General features: G+C 33.9%; 1 protein-coding gene and 1 long non-coding RNA gene across 4 annotated transcripts; both read right to left on the bottom strand.

Moving 5' to 3' along the window:
- Positions 1-6282: 6282 nt before the first annotated feature.
- LOC110786462 (bifunctional riboflavin kinase/FMN phosphatase) lies at positions 6283-14121 on the bottom strand. 2 transcript variants are annotated; one of them, XM_021991019.2, is made up of 11 exons: positions 13983-14121; positions 12903-13020; positions 9969-10155; positions 9101-9231; positions 8900-8969; positions 8600-8665; positions 7629-7783; positions 7445-7540; positions 6939-7090; positions 6750-6833; positions 6283-6657 (listed from the first exon to the last, which is right to left on the bottom strand). In XM_021991019.2, exons 2-11 carry the CDS (start codon positions 12988-12990, stop codon positions 6505-6507), a joined length of 1182 nt encoding a protein of 393 aa, XP_021846711.1. In that variant the 5' UTR covers positions 12991-13020; positions 13983-14121; the 3' UTR covers positions 6283-6504. The 2 variants fall into 2 exon arrangements, with proteins under 2 accessions (XP_021846711.1, XP_021846712.1); XM_021991020.2 differs by lacking the exon at positions 9969-10155 and having other exon boundaries at positions 9101-9205.
- Positions 14122-14987: 866 nt separating this feature from the next.
- On the bottom strand, positions 14988-20300 carry LOC110786464 (uncharacterized). 2 transcript variants are annotated; one of them, XR_002532873.2, is made up of 3 exons: positions 19691-20300; positions 15940-17407; positions 14988-15370 (listed from the first exon to the last, which is right to left on the bottom strand). It is a non-coding gene; the product is annotated as an uncharacterized lncRNA (long non-coding RNA). The 2 variants fall into 2 exon arrangements; XR_008924140.1 differs by having other exon boundaries at positions 14988-15340.
- Between the last annotated feature and the right edge of the window lie 1469 nt (positions 20301-21769).

Below are 21769 nucleotides of genomic sequence, written 5' to 3'. Positions count from 1 at the left end.
TGAGCAATGAAAATCTACTGGCTTATCAAAAAAAAAACGATTTCAGCAGAAACATTTTCTTGCACTTTCACCATTGATCTTGTATTTCTTCTTGGTTTGTATGAATTTGATATCTTGTGCAACTGCTTTTGTAGTGCTTCATCGATATTTATAGTTGGAAGGGTCCTCTTCTTGTTAGTTGTTGTTTTCCTTCCTCTTTTTCTGCCATTACCACTAGTGGTTTGACCTTCACTCTCGGAAGCATTTACATCTTCAACCACTTTGGTAATTGCTTTTGTGGCATCATCATCATCTTTTTTCTTTCTCTCAGCTTCTTTCCTTTTTTGTGCTGCTTCCTCAATCAACTCTTTGTTTTTCTGAGCCATGGTCTGCCTTAATTTAGCTTCATATTCTTCCTTCCTTTTCTCAGTATCCTTCTTCATTGCTTCAGCTTTATCTTCTTCTTCCTTTTCCTTGTCAACCTCTATCCTCTTGTTTCAGCTTCTTTCAGCTCAGCTTCTCTTTGGGCTTCTGCAACCGCTGTAAATGTCTTTTCCTCATTCTCTCTTCGGGCTTCTGCATCAGTTGCAGATGCCTTTTACTCAGCTTGTCTTCGGGATTCTGCATCAGCTGCAGGTGCCTTTTCTCAGCTTGTATTTGTGCTGCTACGGTAGGTGTAGCTATCCTTTCCTCAGCTTCTTTGATGGCCTTTGCAGCAGCTGCAGCTACCCTTTCTGCAGCCTTCTTTTTGTTGTTCTGCTTGATGCTCTTTTCTAAAAGTTTCTTCACTAAAATGTTGCCCCTGATAAACAAAGAACAAAAAAATTCAATAAACAAAGCAAAAAAAAGTATGATCATATATATGAAAATGTATGAACAATATCATTTAAATATAAACTTACAAATAAACAAGAAAGAAAGAGCAGTTCAGTAATAAAGAATAAACCATAAAAAATAAAGAACAAACAATTCCAAAAGAAAGAACAAACAATGAAACAATTATGAACAAATATGCAGAAGAAAATGAATTGTAAAAAAGAAAGAAAAATTAATACAAAAACAAAGACCAAACTTATTTTTTGTTTTACTTTGTGATTGTATTGAGTATTTTGATCGATAATATGATGTTAATAGACATTTTATTTTATATGATGTTAGTATGATGTTAAAATTTAAAATCACTCAACTGGAATGAACATATAGAAGTAAAACTATGAACATCTACATAAGTATTCAAACAAACCAAAAACAAAGGAGGTCAAAATTTTCAATAAGAAAGAATAAGAATATGAAACAAAGAATATATATAATTCCAAAAGAAAGAACAAAAAATGAATTAATTTTGGATATAGAGGCATATGATTATTTTATTATTTTAAAATTTCAAAAAGTTCAAAATGGAAGATCAAATAATATAAAAAGAAAGAACCAACATACCAAAGCTTTAAAAATCAATTTAGGTTTAAAATTGTACCTTTTTTTTGTATCACTCTTTCTTTGTACCAAAGATTTTGAAGGACCTTTCTAATCTACTTCACTGTTATTTGAATAATATATTGTCAATATACATGTTGTTTTATATAAAATTAAATACTATTCAACTAAATTGAAAATTCACATTATTTTATACCTTGATGTTTTTTGAACTTCTGGCTGGGATTTTGATGAAGATTCTCATCTCCTTCATCGTAATTTGAATAGTAAGGTGTAAACGTACAAGTCATTTTATATAAAATTAATAAAAAATCATTCAACTAAATTTAAAATTGACATTATCTTATACCTCAATGATTTTTGAACTTCTGGCTTGGAAGTTGAAGATGCTTTTTCATCTCATTCACTGTTTTTTTAATAATATGATGTTAAGGGACACACTGTATTATATAAAATTAAAAGTATTCACATCAAATAAAAAATTGACATTATCTTATACCTTAATGCTTTCTGAACTTCTGGCTGGGATCCAGTTGGTCCCCGCTTAAATTTGAGTATTAACCTTTTTTGTTGAGGACTAGATTTTATAAATGTGTAACTAATGAGTGTCCAGAGTAAATACAGTTTGAAGAAATGAATATTTTATGAAAACAAAATGAACATTTAACATAAAAACAGTTATCATGAGTTCGAGAGTTAATATTAAAAAAGACTGACGAAATGAACAAAAGTTCTAAACATTTAAATTATGAACATAGAACTTGAATATTGAACATTTAAAACCAAACTCAGTATATCAGAATTAACAGTTTTATAGAAATGAACATTTTAGAAAACGATATTGAATATTTTACGAAAACAAAATGAACATTTTACATACATGATTGTAGGTTAAAAATTTTAGGATAGAAAAAATGAAAAAAAGTACAAAAAACATTTGGATTATGAAATAATATTTGAAATATGTTTCTAAACAAAACTCATTAACAAAATATATTCCAGTTAAACAATGAACATTTTTTTAAAAGAAATTGAATTTTTTACAAAAAACATATTGAACATTTTGCAAACAGACAGTTATCATGAGTTTTAGACTTAATTTTTTGGACAGAGGAATGAAAAAATGTTCAAATCATTTGGATTATACATATAACATTTGAAATAATTTAACTTTCTTAAAGAAAACTCAGTAGAACAAAAAGGATATCCAGTTTGGAAAATATGAACATTTTTCAAAAACAAATTGAATATTTTGCAATAATCAATTGAACATTTTGCGAAAGACAGTTTTCATGAGTTCTAGACTTATTTCATTGTACAGAGGAATGAACAAAAGTTCAAATTATTTGGATTATGCACAACATTGGAAATAATTCAACATTTCTAAACAAAACTCAGTATATCAAAATGAATATCTAGTTTAAAACATATGAATATTTTACATATAGAAAATGAACATTTAACATATAGAAAATGAACATTTAACATAATGATAGAAAAACTCAACTAATTGACATTCCTAATCCAAATTTGAATCATCAATAAGATTATTCCTAAATCTCTATGAATATGAACAATTGATCATTATTTTGTATCATCAATAAGATTATGATTAAATCTTTATGAATATGAACAATTGATCATTATTTTGTATTTTAGTATTGTATCAAATGTTTAAAATGGAATATCCGTAAAATAAATAGAAATTGATATTCAAAAACGTAAAAAATTACTTACTGGACTGTGTGTTTTTGCTTTTCAGTTCCGATTTCAGTCTCAAATTTGTACTTTCCAGTTCTGTGATCAAAAAACCAAAAGTTAGGGTTTGGTTAAATCATTACGCAACAAAAATGAACATTAAAATAAAAATGATTGAACATTAATATAAAATCGATTGAACATTAATATAAAATCGATTGAACATATGTAAATTAAAATGAATTCTATCTACGAAAACTTAAAATTACTCACTCTGTCATGTCTTCTTCTTTTCAGTGCCGATTTTTGGCTGATTAGTAGATTTTCCAGTAATATAGCAAAAAAATCATAAGTAAGGGGTTGGTAAAATTATAAGCCAAAAAAATTGAACATTATAATGAAATAAATTGAATCTTATAATGTAAAAAACTGAAAAATTATTTAATTAAACAGAAATTAAGTAATAAAACCAGCTGCATGTACGAAATTTGAACTGAAATTACATACATTTGTTGTTTTTCTTTCGGCAACTTTGTACTTCTGAAATAGAACAAAAATCAGCAAAATTAGGTTTTACATTTAGTTCGAACATGAAATCGAAACATTAGAATCACTTGTAATTACCTACTTTATGTTTTTCTTTGGATTTTCAAGCTTGTTCATGTCGATTTCTTCCCGAACATCCATTTTTCCTATTTTTTCACCAAAAATTTGCGAACAGATTTCTTCTTATGATATTTTTTGCAAATATAGTTTTTATAATGAAGATTAGTAGCGGTTTAAAGAGAGGGAAAGTAAATTGAGGTGGTTGCAGGAAGTTTAATGGCGGTTTTAGGAGAGAGAAAACAATCGTGGTAGATGAGTGGGCGGAGGAGAGAGAAAATCTATTGCGTGTTAAGAATTTGAACAGGTTTCGAAATGATTTCCCTTTTTTGTATTTATAGGCAATTCCTACGCGAAATGATTTCCTTCACGTGCCATTTTTTAAAAAAAATTATCTATTCCGCGCGTGACTTCACGCGCTTATCATTGGCAGGGGGTACAGCCAACTTGGCTGTACCTGGGTATTTTACCCAAAACGACGCTGCGCGTCGTTTTGGGCAGGGGGTACAACCAGTCAGCCATCTTGGTTGTACATGGGTATAGCAATTAGGAGTATACAATACATACCTCCACATTACATAGGCTAAGACCGATCAAAAGGTCTTGTGCGCACAAGGTGTACAATAAATTTATTGTACACCAAGATAACTTTAACCATTTTTTTTGTAACTTTAACTTAGTTTTGATTAACTTTTATATTAATAAAAAAAATTGATAGATAAATATTTTAAAGGGTTAAATTATTAATTTTATACATTATTAGTGATTTTGAAGAAATAAGTTCTATTAAAATGAAAAAATTTATCATTTAAAAATAGATAACTTTTACATATATATGCTTAACTTTTAAGCGTTTTGAGTTAACTTTTATTCCGGTGTACAATATTTATTGTACACCCATTGTAAATAAGAATTTGTGAAGACCGATAATCCTTGGTGGATTTGCACGACATTTTCTTGGGAATTAGGACAACATGGGGTTATTGATCTGCTCAATTGGGGAGCAATTATTAAGGATATCTACTACATACGATGTTACCTTTTCTTCCGCCACATTTTCTTGAGTTTTAGGGCACGCTTGGATTGGGTGTAATGGATTATGGGGTCATGAAAGTCAAACCACCATAATAAAAGGACAATGAAGTTGAATTGAGGTGGTTACAAGGGGGGTGGTGTGGTGGTATTGTGATGAGAAGTTGTGGTAGTGGTGGTGTTGTGAGGAGAAGGGAGGAAGGGGGGAAGTAATTACCCCCTAAATGAGGGTAATAATCACCCTAGTGGGATGGTGGGTAACTATTCCCCCCATAATGAGGGTATTTGTTCCCCCTTCCCTTTTATTTTCTTCTTGCCAACACTAGCTTGTTCCCTTTGCCACCACTTCAACCCCTCATCATCACCTTCAATTACCTTAGTTTGACTTTTATTACCCCTTTAAAACATTACCCTCAATCCAAGCATGCCCCGTATATTTCGCGGTCAACATGGCATTCATGTCGTCACTCGTCAGTAACACAAGCTTGGACTTTATCAAGAACTTTGTGCATATCATTAGTGTTGTACGTTAGTAGTAAAAAGAGCCTGAAAATAGGTAACAAAAACAGCTTCCACCTCCTCCTCCTCCTCCTCGCCGTCTTTGCATGTACCTCCATCATGATAAACTCCCACAATTTTATTTCTTTTACGCCGCTACTCAGCCTTCATGTGAAAAAGGTTGTGTAATTGTGTTCTTGCCACCATTTCGGAGCCAATCTTGTGTACTTCTTTGATCCCAGGACGTCTCCTCCCTGCACTCTAACTCATCTATCTCAGCATCTATCTTGCAGGATTTCTTCCAAAATATGTGCCGTCAATTTCACTTTGTTCCATTGAAATCACCAATACAGAGCAAGTTAAAGTGTTTCCGAGACTAAGCTCCTTTAATATGCTCCTATGCCTCCCATCACCGCCATAATGAACACATATAGAATTATTCAGCTTTACCTTCCTTATCACACTCTCTCATTCCTTACCTTTTAACTTTGACTCTGTCAGCAAGACAAATTGGAGATGTTCCATTCTAGTTACACTTTTAAGTGCATTTTCCGCACTAGGACTCTCCAACCCCTGCAGTTCCAAGCAAGGCCTATCGTTGATATTTACGGGGTTGCTTAACAACCTCCGCTGCTATACTAGGGATAATATGCTCCTAAACCACCATCACAACCCTTGTGTTTTTCTTTCCTTGATCATCCTCTACACTAGCCACCTCATCTATCTTAATTTTACTTTCCCCTCCCTTTTTCCTGCTTATATTAACGTCTTCTCTTCATCATTCGTTACAGAGTACTTCCCAACTTCATTTCATCATTCAAATTTCTTCCGAAAATTGAAAATATATTGATTACGAACACTCATATTGACTTGATTTGGAGAATTGTTTTTAAATAACAAAAATATGTAAAAAATCAAGCAAGCAAGTTAATCAATTTAACTGAGTGATGGCTGGAATGCACCTCTGGTGTGGAAGTGTTTCGAAAGGAACGATGCTCATACTATTCCAGCCATTACAAAATCATAATTTTGACAATGTAACAAACAATCTGTAACATATATTGCTAAATGCATGTTCTCCTAGTCATAATTGATAATTTCTGTACCAACAACATTTAACATTATATACGCTCCTGAAAAGCATGTTCATTTAGAGATAACAAGAATTTAACATGTTAAGGAAACAACAAGGAAAGGATTGGACAAGCCAATATAATAGGCAATAAAGCCAACCCAAAGCCGAGAGCTCAAGGATCGGACTTATGAGTGGCTACTACAAGTGGTTTTCAACAAGCTATTTAAATAAGGGTCATCTTTGTATTTTGAGTAACCGGGAAGATCAAGTGCGTTCTCTGCTATTCTCCCATCCTCGTGAATTTTTGCTATAAGACTTTCCAAAGAAGGAAAATTGGCCTGTAAAAATATTTAAGTCGAAAATGTCTTGAATATAGTATACATTATAGTGTGGAGAGAGGATAGTGGAAGTTTACAAATATAAACCATACCTCGGGTCGTATATAACCAACAACAACTAGACGTAATTCTTCTCCATAAAAGTCATCTTCAAACTCATGAAGCAGCCAAGGTTCCTTCAAAAAAACAAAAGGAATTTACAGATTAAATCTTAAATACGTAACAATAGTAGAAGTTAAGCAAAAATGTGTACACGTCCAGAAATTTCATGTTCCACTCACTATTGTCTTTTCTGGATTGTTGAAGTAAGGATTCCAGCCAATGCTCATAACCATCTTGTAAATTCCTCGTTTGGAAACTCCCGCCCAACCAAAGTATACACCAGATGGATATTCAGAGAGAAGACTTGAGTAGCTCTCAGTGGACAAATTAGCTACAAAAGATTGAAGAAATTATCAGAACATAGATTCTGAAATATACCAAATCCAATTTAGTGTGATGTAACAGTAATGTAAAATCTTGACTATGACTCAACAATCCCCTAACCAGTTCAGATTTATTCAAATTTTCAATATCCTCCTATTACGTACAAAGTGCTTTAGGTTTAAATTCAAAAGCAATTATCCAAATCCCTATTTCTCAAGTAGTTAATAAGTTATAAAACAAACAGAGTAATGAGTATCACTCGATAGTCGACCTAGGATGTGAAATACATTATAATAACAAATTATATAGATATTGCAGAAATTTCATCTAACAAGGAAATCAGCAATGAATTGAAACACGCCTGTAGGGATGCCAAGAACCTTTGACCCACGGCCAAATCCCTTAATGACAGGACCACCGATATTCCAAGATTCTATGGGAAGAGTTCCATCAATCCCTGTACAGATTCAGTGAAAATTCAGTTACTTATACTGCAAAACAGGGAACCATCTCTGATATGAAGTTTTTAATTCAAAGCAACTTACAATCTTCAAATGGAGGCAAGCTCCATTGCTCTGGACGTAAATCAAAAAGAGAATTAATGACTTCATCCGCCATTGTGTAGAGATGTGATTGTTTTGGCAGTGACGGTACAGCAATCACTTTCATTCCAGCAGCCTTGCCCGCGGTAACACCGGGTCTAAATCAGACAGAAAAATCAAACTTGTCACATTTTATTCCAAGTGTCTAAGTATGACAAAATGCAACATATGATACAGATCCCAACTAAGAAAAATAAAAATGACTGTTTAAGTGTTCCGAAATTAAAGTTTGTTTACATAACTTTAAACTTGGTTTCACACACCTTGAGTCATCCAAATACGGGGTTAATCCAAAAAACATGTTGCAATATCATGAACCTCTTTGCAGAACCAAGCTGGGTGTTAGTTAGACTAAGGCTAATGCCACAGGCTTAGCACAAGAAAGCATGCATAGACAAAAGGGGGAACTAGTGATGGTAGTATAAAACAAGGTTAAAGAGTGGTCCATGTAAGTACCAAGTCATCGAAATTCAGAGGTATCAGATATCTTCTAAGCATAGTGGATCAAGATAATTAGATAAGGTTTGAAATAACCATGTACTAACTAGGAAAATTTGCCGAGGCTCCCCATACTAAGAATTACAACCATTTATAACTTATAAGTTGCTAGTGATTTTTGAGAACTGAACATCCACTTTTATATCTACAGACCTAAATTGTAAACATAACTTGCAAAGCAGGCAATGGATAGCTACCTTTAACCATCATAGACCCCCAGCGTCACAACAAACTACGGCTTTTTAGAAAAAAACACGATTCGGTTAATCATTGTTATTTACGTCCAGAGAAGTTTCCTAATAATTATAACACAACATCGACCATTTAATTTCTCATGTCCACAAGTAATTTCGCATTCTTGTAGAATTATGTGCAACTTTAAGCTGAGCATCTCTGACAACCTTTACTACACTCACATAGAATCTTCAATCACGAGGCAACTGGAAGGTTGGACGTTGAGCCTTTTGGCTGCTTCAAGGAACCTTGCCACATGAAAATACAAAGCATGCATATTAGAAAAGTATATTGCTTAACTAGATTAAAAAAACAAGTTACTGCCCAGATCCTCAGAAAGCCACAACAGCCCTCATGTAAATGCAAAAAATTGTACCCTTCATTGCACGATGCAAGGGGGAAAGAAGAGAGATAATAGAAGTTTGTATGTATACAAATATGATAAAACAATTTGGTAAACCAAAATTGTACTTGTTACTCACAAATCAGGAGATGGCTTTCCAGCCTTAACTTCATCTACACCAATTACAACAGAAAATGAATCTTTCCAGCCTAAAAATGAAAAAAATGAGTAAGCATATAATGATGTTGAAGAAGATACATAAACATTCAAGGAAAAGATTCTGCTCATCTTCGGAAACAATGCCACCAGTAAAAAGGAAAAGCCTTAAAGTGTTATGTACCCGGATGATAGGACAATTTCTTCTCAATGAAAGGTCTTGGAGAGTTTGACGCCAAGGCGATTGGTATTCCATGACCATGCAAATGATTAATCAATCGGTTGGCCCCTGGAAGAGGTTTGATGTTGTTCAAACTACAGTAGAAATTGCAATAACATGTTCAAGCAGCAATGAATACTCAAGAAGAAAAAACTTATTTACAGATCTAAGATATGCTTATTCTACATAAAAAGAAACAGCTAAACATTAAGCTATTCAAGCGAGAAACGCATACACTTTGCTCCACTAGAAAAGGATCAAAGTAAATCAGTAAACAATTACATACACAACAATAGCACAATTTAAATGCCAGATCTCCAAAGAAAGCGAAGGCTGAGACAGAACAAGTTACAACTTTCAATTGAACAAAAATTTCTACAAATGCCCTCGTCCTAAATAGGAGTTTCCTAATATGACTAAATCATCACCAAAATGGTTTAGAAAAAGAAATGAACATTCAGACAGAAGGACAATTATTCAATAAGAACATAAAACATATACTGACAAATGACGAAATGGAACCAACAACTGTCTAGATAGCTTCAGTAATTGATGTGAGATCAGCAATCACTATGTACGGAAGAAAGCACAAAAATGATATAGAGAAAAGGGAACTATATATTTGCTTCCAATCCTTAGAAAGCAATATCACTGCTTGATGTGCCATAATAGGCCTAAAAAGATGTTCATGCTTTATATATGAATTTCACTTAATACTTGGCACTTGCTAACACATTAACAACAAGAAAACAAAATGATAGCAACATCAACGTCCTTTGACTAGTGATCCTAATAGATATTGCAGGAAGAAGACAGGTAGAAGTTTCATTACTGATCAGAGAACATTGGGGTGAATTCTTTTACAAATTCCTCTGCCGTGCAAGGCAGTTCATAAGCTTCTACAACAGCAGTAGATGCTTCCAAGGGGGTCTTTCCAACTATCTTAAGAGTCTCTCTCCCATCCCACAGCTTTCCATACTTAACCAAGAAACTCTTCATGACATCAGTTATTACTCCATCTGTCATAAAATTGTAACTAAATCATCATTTAATCACCTAGCAGTGTTTCAAAAGGCATGACGCACAATAATACAATGGGGTCCTAGAGCCTAGGCATAAGTTCAGAGGCGGTTCCAAGCACCTCCTCAAAGCAAGGGCCTTAGGCACAATGTTTGTAATTTGGAACCACATACTACAAGAATAAGAACTAAAAACACGAAACTCATTAAAATGCATTATAACATTGTATAATAGTAATAAACATCACCAAGTTTCTCAATTTTAATAATATATAGAACAAACTAAAATAAATAAATTAAACAGGTTTGCGTCTTATCCTCAAGCACTTCTAGGCTCTCAAGAGTCTCAACAGTCAACACACTAGAGGTGAGCATCCACCAAGCCTTGTCCCTCATGTGTATTGACCTTTCTAAACTGCCAGAATAAAGAATCTAGTAGAGAAGCATAAATGTAATTCCAATTTCTGCATCCGCAAATAAAATCTTAACACGTCACAAATTTTATTTTCTTTCTTTTCTTATCAATTTTAGTTGAACGAAGCCACATTTTATCATTTTAAGTGCCTGATACAGTAAACCTGTCTGTTGTCAGTCTTGTCACTACAGATGCAGTGCAAGAATTCCAGATAACTGTTCTTTGGCTTTGGATGATTATAGACCAAGTTAAAATGGCAATTAGTAAATTGCCTACAGTTTTAGTTAGCATGAAGTACTACCTTCCCCCAACTCCCAAATTAGTTGCCACGAACACTTTTCAACAGGCTGTAATGAATCAAGTGTAAGGGAAGGACACAATATGCAGTGAGTGATATTAGGTAAAAGAAAAATTAGATAGGTGTAGTAGAATAGTTATAAATAAGGCACATTAGGTTATGGGAGGGATGTTGAGAATATGGTAAAGCTTAGGCTTTGGAGAGTGGTGACCTCAAGTCACTAAATATGGAGATTGGTGACCTCAAGTCACTAAATATGGAGATTGGTGACCTCAAGTCACTAAATCTGGAGATTGGTGGCCTCAAGTCACTAAATCTGGAGATTGGTGGCCTCAAGTCAGTACTTTTGTATTCCCTTTTGTGTTCTTCAACCATCAAGCAAACTAATATAATTTATGCCATTAATTTTCTGTCAAATATAGTCGGTTCATCACAAAGACTCCAAAAGACACATTTTGGACCATAATCTTTAATTGCGTATAAAAAAGATACTTCCTCCTTTTTTTTTACTTGCACCATTTGGGTTGGGCGCAAAGATTAAGAAAAATTGTACATACCAAAATTGTCCATATGATAACAAACAAAAGAGAAGGAAAATGTTAGGTAACAATGGTAAATATGAAATGTGAGTAAGGATAAAGTGAGTACTTAGTGTCTAAACACAACAAAAAACACGTGAGAACATACCATAAAAGAAAACGGTGCAACTAATATGTAACTTACACAAAAGGAAAATGGTGAAGTAAAGAAAATGGAGGAAGTATATAAGAAGTTGACGGTTTTAAATACACATTGAGATGAACCTAACAAGTACAATACCCACATGCTTATACATTTTCTTAGATATTGGAAAAATATGGTAAAAGTTAAAGGAGTTTGACCTTGAGAAAACATTTGTGGCAAGCTGGAGACTAATTAGGAGGGATTAGCAAATAGTGTTTTCCTATAAGATTGAGTGTTCATACTCTCTTCATTACAAAAATATGGCCCCCATACCTTCAAGTTTTCAATCTCCTTACCCGCACCATTGCAGAAACATTGATGTTTTTGTCTTTGAGTGCTAGGTACAATGAACAACAAAAAACAAAAACCCTCTTATCATGGTCCTAAAAACTAATGCGAGTCTTTAGCACCTTAAACAAAACTAGCACAAATGAAAAACGAACATAAACAACACTACTAAATGATCACAAAATTGGCATTGTAAAAGAAAGGCTTAAACTGATTTTTCAAGGGCCATCTATACTGAAATGAACGTTTCTTATGTAAACTGTTTCATTGGCAGACAGCCAAAGGCCACAATCCGTCCATCTCACAGTCTCTCCAACAACTTTAATAGGTGGGAGTCCGCAATCAAAACGCTCAAATCTAAGAGCAATGCAAAGTATCTTCAAAAGATCTCTTCAATATTTCTCATTCGTTCTCTCTCCTCGTGATACTATCTAAGACAAAAAGTAAATAAATAAATAAATAAAACAATTCAACAATATTTGAAGAGACTAGCAACATGTAAGACAAAGAAGTTCAGCTGCAACATGCAAATCATTTGGGTTCTTAGGGGAAAGAGTCTTCCATGAGTCTTTCCAAGTTTCCATACGAAACCCGAGGGAGGAGGAGGGGAGGTCTACAAACTCCGTGGAAATGCAGTGTGGGTCCATATTTACATAACGAAATCCACAAAGGAGGCAAGGAGCGCATGGTATTCCATTATTCTATGGAAATGAGCACATAACAAGTTCAGCATCAAGATTTAAAAGCACAACATAAATCGTACCTCTCGAATAAAATGTGAAACTTTATTTCGCTGTTTCAGGGTATGACATTTTGCGGGGAGGGGGATGGATGCTCATAGAATATCAATCTGTTAAGCACCGTTCCATGCTAACCGGTTAACCCCATATTTTAGTTGCATGAGCGCGGTGATAAACATTGTTGATTTGTGATATCCACACATAAAATGTTCATATCATTCAGAAGAGTATTTAAACCCCCAAATGACAAACAGGAAAGATAAAACATTTAAGGAAAGCACACCTGTATTAAGAAGTGTGCCATCCAAATCAAGTATCACAGAAGAAACTAATTTCTTAACAGGACTAGCTATTGACATCTTGCTGATCATATGAAGCTGTTACACCTTTGTATTTAATATCTGCAAGAAAAAACATCAGCATTCACTTACTCGAGCATTACAAGAATTAGTCATGTCAGTACAAACTGCATAACTATCAAGTACAATGCAAAATAGAAACACAATATCACATTCATCGTCTAACAAAAAGAGCTAAAGTTTGAAACAGCATGTTGCTTTCCAGAGAGTAAAAAAAGAAAGAAATTGATGATATTTCATATTAATAGTGAAACAATCAAGCTGAAGGTATAATGCGGGGTAGTAGACTATTGGCATGAGCAAGAAATTTAAGTACCGAGTAGAGAGACAAAACCACAAAACATTTGGTGATTTTCTACTCGGGGTATGAAGTTATGAACCTTCAGCAAATTTTCAAACTAGTATAGAAGACAAAAAAATGTTGAATCATCTATTTGATGATTTGTTTAGATATTATTCATCTTCAAATTACAATAAAATTTTAAACTACTAGGAAACTACCCTTGTTTTGTACATTATATTCATATACTTCAACTCAAAAACAATTTAATTATTAAGAGAAGACTTTTAAACAATCTCATGAAATCTCCTCATGTTATGCTACACAACTCAATTCAGCCTCTAAATTTAACTACCGTTTACCAAACTGGCCAATAGCTCTATGTTCGGAGTGCAATTGCCAAAAGCAACGATCTGGACGCCTCGTACTTAACTCCAATTGAGAATCAATACCTTAGCAAATTTTCCAGATGGGATTGAACTTTTCATATCACCAAATAGCAGGATTACATTAGTTACAGGAATTAGGAATATATGACTAGAAACGGATGATTTCAGAAGATTTTCGGGTAAATAATAATTTCCTAACACAATATGATGATTTCAATTATATATGACAACAATTAGCAATCAATATCCAACAAAAGATTCCAATCCAAAGCAAGCTTAATTCTTTCCAAAACAAAATCAATTTCAATAGAAAAGAGAGCAAAATTAACACTTACGATGATGATCAATGCAAATACAAGACAAAAGAAGTCTAAGAATGGCTCCTTCAATGACTCGCAATCTCCAATTTGAAGCCAATCCTTTGCATTCAAAAACTCCCAATTCTATTTGTCGCAAGCATGGGGTTTGAGAAAGTAAGAAAAAGCAATAAAGAGGGGAAATTATGAGAGGATTGATGGTCGGGTGGTTGAGGAGGGATATCCGGTGTTTGGCGGTGCTGCAGGTGGCCGGCGGTAGGGATAGTGGCAGTGGTGACGGGGAGTGAGAGAAAGTGAGAGAGAGACTTGTAACCTGTGATATTGGGACGTGTAACAAAAGCAAAAACAAGGTGAAGTTTTGTGTAAAATGTGGTATCCCGTATCAGTGTATCGTTAATTCGTTATCACTGTTTCGACACTTCTCGACTGCTACTCAGTTTCGATATAATATGGTTGTACTTTGATTTTTGATGCCATTGACAAATTTTAATTTAATTATCATTTATGATTTATACATAAAAAATATACGGTTTTTTCATGAAATGCCCCTGAGGTTTGCAATAATGCACCAAATACTCCTGCGCGTTTCAAAATTCATAGAATACCCCTATTTTTTCAAAACTGTTCACCAAATACCCCTATTATGACTTTCCGTTAGTCCTCCGTTAAGTCATGTTTAAAATTCATAAAATACACCTACATATAAAGTTTTTGCATAGTATACACCTATTTATAAAGTTGTTTGCACCAAATACCCAAACTGCTTTTAAACTGCAGAATTTGAATCTAACGGCTATTTTGCATTTCTAATTTTCCTAGCAAAGTAACAATGAAGTAGAGCAGTTTGTAACAAATTTCCATTAATAAACAGAAGAAGTTTGCAATGCAAACCAACTTTAATTAACCATTAGACACTCAGTTTCAAATTCAAGTACTTAGAAGAGATAGAACAAGTATTAATTGTAAGTTAAATAAGACATAATATACAAATGGCTACTGCCGCAGTAACTGGTAGTACATAAATTAATTGTAAGTTAAATTAGGCTTTATTTTTCTTATACAACATGAGCAAACTCTTAATACAGAATACGGTATAAGTAGATATATGTAAGCCCTCGTTGCATCTATATCTAAAACTCGCTTTTTCCCACTCGCCCACCAAAAGTGTTTAACAAGAAATACAAATTACATAAGCTTCCTTCAGTGCCTTATGATATGTATCTATTGCCAAAGAGGACTCAGAGTTCTCTTACAACTGATCCTTCTTTCTTGACCCGCCTTCTCCATACCACCTTCCTATAAGAAGTAAGTAAGTTGCTCATTTCTTGACCCTCCTTCTCCATAGAGCTCCTTCCACTGCTTTAGTTCGTTCAGTACTGCACCCTCATAAGCAAAACTATCAGAAACTGCAGTACAGGAAGTGCAAAGTTGTAAGATTTAACATTTTATATAGTGTTTGAAATAAATTTTCAAGTTCATATTCTTGGATTTTACAATTCATTACTTGATTCTTTGCTTGCCTCGGATCCTCCATGTTTAGAGGCCTCAAAATAACCAATTAAACCTCTGAATAAACAAACATTAATACGAACTCCTGATAACTCACAAGTAAATTACTAATTAGGCTTAATCCACAATCCACAATATCAATATTAAGGGATCTGTAGACAACAAATTCATTTCTGGAATCTATCATTAAAAGGAAGGAAAAATAGACAAAATCAAATTATCATGTTAAATTGAATTAAATTTCCACAAAAATTCATCTCAAAGTAACACAACCCAAAAATCTCATTCTCAAAAACTAAACTTCAAATTTCCAATAATCCCACCAATCTCAATAAATATACAAAATAATAAAAGCAATTTGCATCTCAAGTACCCCTAAATTTTTTATTCCCTGCAAATTTGCAACCACAATTACAAACGCGAAACCAAGAGAAAGAGAAAAAAGAGAGATTAGCAGAGAATTGACCATCTGGATCGAATTGAAAATGAAGGGAGATGTTCTTGGAGGTTTCAACCCACCAAACAGGACCCACTTCTTCAACCTTCTGCAACTTCTCGGGTTCCTTCCTCTTCTTGGAGTTTGCGGAATTGGCCAGCCTTCAACCTTCGTCGGCGACAATGGTGGATTCGTCGGACTTCCCACCACTTGCACCACCAAATCACTGGAAGAAGATCAATGGCTGTTGATGAATTGGGGGTGAGATCGAACCCTCATGGAGCCTTGTGTTTCTGAGTAATTTGAGGTGAATCTGCCATTGATGAATTGGGGGTGAGATCGAAATCGCTTCAAATATCCCCTTTTTGTCCCGAATTCACCCAAAGAACACCCAGATTTTGTAGCGTTTGAGTAGAATTCAAGGAAGAAGAACAGGGGAGATGAGAGAGAAAGCGAAGAAGATTGAGATTCTTTTTTTTTTTTTTTTGATTTTCTTTAGGGTTTTTCATCCTTAATAGCCCCAAATATGAATTAAGGGTAGAATGGTAAAACACAGCCAACGGCAGGCTAACGTCCGTTAAGTACAGGTGCATTTAATGAACAGTACGGAAAAATAGGGGTATTCTATGAATTTTGAAACGCGCAGGGGTATTTGGTGCATTATTGCAAACCTCAGGGGCATTTCATGAAAAAACCGAAATATATATATATATATATATATATAGTCGTGTGTGATATGGTTTGATTTGTTTCGATATTTACTTTGAATATCAACTAGTTTTGCACCCGTGCGATGCACGGTTCTTGTTTTGTTTTTAAGGTGACTTTTAATTTTTGTCCATCATATTTATTTTTGTACGTGTTTCTATAAAGGAGAAAAAACACAGAGCATTATACCAACATTGCAATTTTATATACAACATTCTAAAATAGAAATCAATATGATTTACAAAACATAGTAAGGAATACTCAATTTCAACATGGTTGAGCCATAAGCAACCACGTTCCTAAAATTACGAGTCATAACTTAATTAACATGAAAATTACATCGGTAGCAATTTTTGGTAAGTGTTTTCAAAGTCACCTAAAGAAACTCACTTTGGCACAAAAGGGTTGGTTCTTCTTCCATTATTTTCCAAACTCACCTGGGAACGGAAAAGATCTAATTACAACCAACTGTCGAAGCTCACCTAGTCCTCGAGAAAAACCAGTGGGGTAACATTAAAACTAATTTCTCTCACAACGTTTTATAGCCATACATTTAGAGGGTTTTGAATTTGAAACTTAGCCATCTATTTCTGTCTTACTCATACAACATCGGAAAACTAAATAACCCACACACATATAACTGAAATGAGTTACTGACACTACATCATTGACAAAGCATCTGTTAAAATTTAAGGACTTGATGCCTCTGCTCTGGAGGCAACATATTGATCTGCTCTGGTGTGAGACTCATGACTTGCTAAAGCAATTGTTGCTCCACCTCAGGGATTAACTGCAGGTTCATAAACCAAATTACTTTTCAAGATTATATAGCTAAAAGTTTAAACCATCAAATTTTAGCAGCCGACAACAGTACAAGGCGTATATTGCAAATTACTTACAGGAATTTGAAATTAGGCGAGTTCAATTAGGGTTTTGGACGCTGCATAGATTGGAAATAACAATGAACAATTTTATTTTATTTTTTCTCTTTTTTTCTTTTCACTAAACAATAACAGTTTCTTCTCATCTCTGAAAAGCATGAATATAAATTTATTTGAACACACTGCAAGAAAAGCTGCCTAAACTCAATACAACCACATTAAAATACAATGCTTGAACATCAAGGCACTATCATCTCTATCAATAACATAACCATCAGAAATGACTGTATAGGCCCTCATACTGGCATGCAATGTTCCTCCACCATATTGTACCTTACTGCTGACTATTTAAAAATGGTGCAGAAAAGGAGAGAAATAGGGGGGAGATGAAAACATGTAGAAGCAGGAAGATTCAAGCAAAAAAGATGAATGAAAATTAGCGCGTTACTTATTTTAACGAAATAATATTTAAGTTGTCTGCAATACGTTGTCGTTAAACATGCATTTTCTAATAGTGATACAGGCCAAGATTCTTCGAAGAAGAGTAAACAAACAGAATGGAGTACAATATAGCTCCAAAATCATTTAATGCCTACAATGTGGTCAAGAATCTAATCTTGAATATTTAGCCACTCCCCTAGGAAAAATACAAACAAAAAGGGTCCTTTAACAATTGAAGGACAACAAAATTAGGACTAAGCTTAGAGAAAATCCCTCAAAAATTGTGGAGGGGAAACATAGTAGAATTACCTGAGATGAGGACATCAATTAAGAAAAAACCCCATCCAATATGTATTTCGTCCAAAGCTACTGCTAGCCATATTGATAAATCCAATCAAAATATATTCCTCCATAAAACAACAACAAATTCTCTTGAACTTCCCTGTTATTAAATAGTAGAAGAGTGGACAAACTACTCCATCAAACAACAACAAAATCCTCCTCTGAATGTTTAAACTTCCATTTCCACTCCTCTGAATTCTTTAAACCATAACCTATAAAACCATTCTAGAACACCAAACATGATCATTCACGATTTTCTCCCAAGCAAACCTAACTTTTATAAAAGAATGTATAATGTATGAGGCATGAAAACATGAAGAAGCATAACACCATCTCCAAATTATACAAAGCAGGATACAATTATGAATTTTGATAATCAAAATTACATACGTAGTCCTTGTTATTTTGTTAAGATATGCGATATGTCATTGTCCCTTATAAAGCAAAGGCACTAAGCATTTTATCTACAACTTCTACCCTGAAAAAGTTCACAAAATACAAAGGATTAAAAGTTCCTCTGAAAATTAATCTAAAGCAACCAAAATGTCACAAGTATGGTCCAAACCCCATGCCTTTCCCCATTAAAACCTGGCCAAGTTTACTATGTTCTCTTGTAATCGACCAAATAATAATGCAAATCGTAGAGAAAAACAAAGTCGGTACCCAAAATTGCAAATTGAGCATAGAAAATGATTTGTATATCTGAAAAGTTAATCAAAATACAAAATATTACTCCGTAGAAAATTTCTCATGATATTAGACCATAAAATTCTGTAAAATCCTCTTGAACAACATAAATTTCACAAGTCCTATAGATTGAATCCCAAATCTGTTCTCATTAAAATTATCCTAAAATTAACTATTTTCATCAAGTTTTCGGGAGAGCTTTTTTTCCCAAACCTCTAACATTGGGGATGGGGGGAACTTGAAATTAAATTAAGGAAGGGGTAAAGGTATACTAAAGATTATAGGGAAATTAAAATGAAAAACTGTGCATAAAACGCAATTTCTTTTAGAACAGTTGGATTAGCAATTACCCTTTTCAGTTATTTAAACACAAATATTTTCCAAATTGAAACGTCACCATTTTTCTTCACCTTCAATCAATTTTTTTCATGCAAAAAATTAAATGGCAACAAATCAATTAAACCAATAATCGGCAAATCAATCACACCCAGAAATTATACTAATTCTTTTGAACCCAACATCATCTTAGACCGGCGCCGCCGCGGTGTCACCGACGGAAGGACCAAGTGCAGATATTTAACATTTGTATTTAGATATTTCTATGTCATGTATCCATATCCTATCATTGAGATTCAGAACAACCTTCTCATCACTAAAACAAAATTTGACAAAAATATTATTAAAAAAACGATTAATTTCATTAAAAAGAGGAAGGAACTTACCTGATTCTCATTGGAAAATTCAACAGCAAAACCCACCCATAAACGACAAAAAATGAGGCTTCTTGGGTTTTCTTTTTGAAATTAAACTAACAATTTGACATAGGATTTAAGGTTGGAGATAATTGATGCTTGAATGGTGTTTAGTTGAGTTACCGTTTCAATCGGCTTTGTAGTCAGTAAGTTTTCTCAACGATTGTGTGCGGTTTCAGGTTCAATTCAACGCCTGTTTTGATGATTTTTGGGATGTTTGGCCTCGTGTCGCAGACTCGCAGGGGAGCGTGGTGATGGTGGTCCGGTGAAGAGGGTGACATTTGAGGCAGAGTTGGATAGGTAGGAGACAATCAGGAGGAAATTACGGGAGTTCCTTGCGGAGGATGATGCAAATATGGGATTGATTTTTTTGGATCGGATAGGTTTCTGTTCTCAGTGGATGATGCGGTTCGTGTTAGCAATGTGTTAACAATTTGACATAGGATTTAAGGTTGGAGATAATTGATGCTTGAATGGATGAATTGATGCAATTTTGGTTTTTTGTTTTTTCAGATGTGAAGGTTGAAGGAGAGAGTTGAAGGTTGAAGGAGAGGATGACTTTATCTTCTGATTTGTCGTTTAACCGTTTTTGTTATTTAGGGTTTTTTTTTTAAAAAATGTAATTAAATTCTAAAATTCCAGGAGGGGGACACGTGGCTCTCCAACCTCCCTGCTATTAAATACTTCCTCCGTCTTTCAATACTCGCAACGTTTGGACTTTTGCCACTATTCATATAATCTACTTTTCAAAATATCAACTTTTTATAATTTTTGCATAAAGATAATTTAAGATATAAATGATCAAAGTTGTGCATTGGCATGCGTGAAATTAACAAACGTTGCGAGTATTAAAAGACGGAGGAAGTATTAGAATAGATTTTTTATAAATTATAGAAATATAAAATTAGAGATATTGTTATAACATATTGTGTGGATGTCCATTATACCCCTAGTCAATGGCGGACCTAGTGCAGGGCCAGGGGGTGCACTTGCCCCCCTCTCCTCCCCCCAAAAAAAAAATTAACTGTTTCAGTTTTCCAAAAAGAAAACCCGCTGTTTTATAATATATACAATATAGTACATAAAACTTCACAAACATTCATGTGTTGTATTGGTTATTGGAGTATGCATATGACCTGTCCTTTGAGGCTAATTGATCAGGGTTCGACTCCACATAAAAGAAACTAGTTTTAAGCCCGTGCGATGCACGGAGCACTTTATTATTTCATAGTTTGAACAACAACCATTATATTCTCAACCGTGTATCATTTAAATTTTTTTCGTGACAAAATGTGTCACAAAAAACAACTATATGCACGGTTTTGGTGTTACTTTTAAACTTATAAAGTAATTTTATCTCATCATAATGTTCATAAGATTGTATTTATATTCATTCCGTGTTTCTTATAAAAAACGAAGAGGGTAATATAAGTTGAAATGGGAAGTAAGATTATCGTTTGAATTTGGGCAACGCAATAGATCATTAATTAGTAAGTTTAGTACTTCGTAAGTCGTAAGTCGTCAAAAAGGTTTTGGGAGAAAAGGTACAGAGTAACATGACAGTGTAGAGATTGTATTCCATGTAAACCAAAAAACGTCAAATTCACTAAATTGAAGACAAATAAGGATAATTATTGTTATGAAATTTGAATTCTATTCAAGTATACATTCACCAAATAATCAATAGTGTGTCTCCTAGTTGTTTCACCCTTTCATATTTTCTCAATTTCACCATATGGCAACAAATAATTCCAGTCTATTTATAGGTATGTCTATCGATTTTGCCATATCCGAAGCAATGTTAAAGCAAAAATGATACACAGAGACTCCAAAACACGTTGCCCGTTTGCTTCAAGACTCCAAAACATATTCTCTTCCATCGTTGCGTATTTCTTTCAATGAAAGTCACTTAAAACACTACCAACCGGATTCCAAAGATGTCTCGTTAGTGGACATTCCTGCAATAGATGTAGCACGGTCTCCTAGTTTGTGAAATTTCTTAAAGAATCAACATAATAAGCAAATATGGTAAAGAAAAAATCGAAGGAA

The sequence above is a fragment of the Spinacia oleracea genome, chromosome 6, assembly GCF_020520425.1.
Source record: "Spinacia oleracea cultivar Varoflay chromosome 6, BTI_SOV_V1, whole genome shotgun sequence".
NCBI lineage: Eukaryota > Viridiplantae > Streptophyta > Magnoliopsida > Caryophyllales > Amaranthaceae > Spinacia > Spinacia oleracea.
The sequence above is the reverse complement of the archived record's forward strand: the minus strand, read 5'-3'. Positions and strand labels throughout refer to the sequence as shown.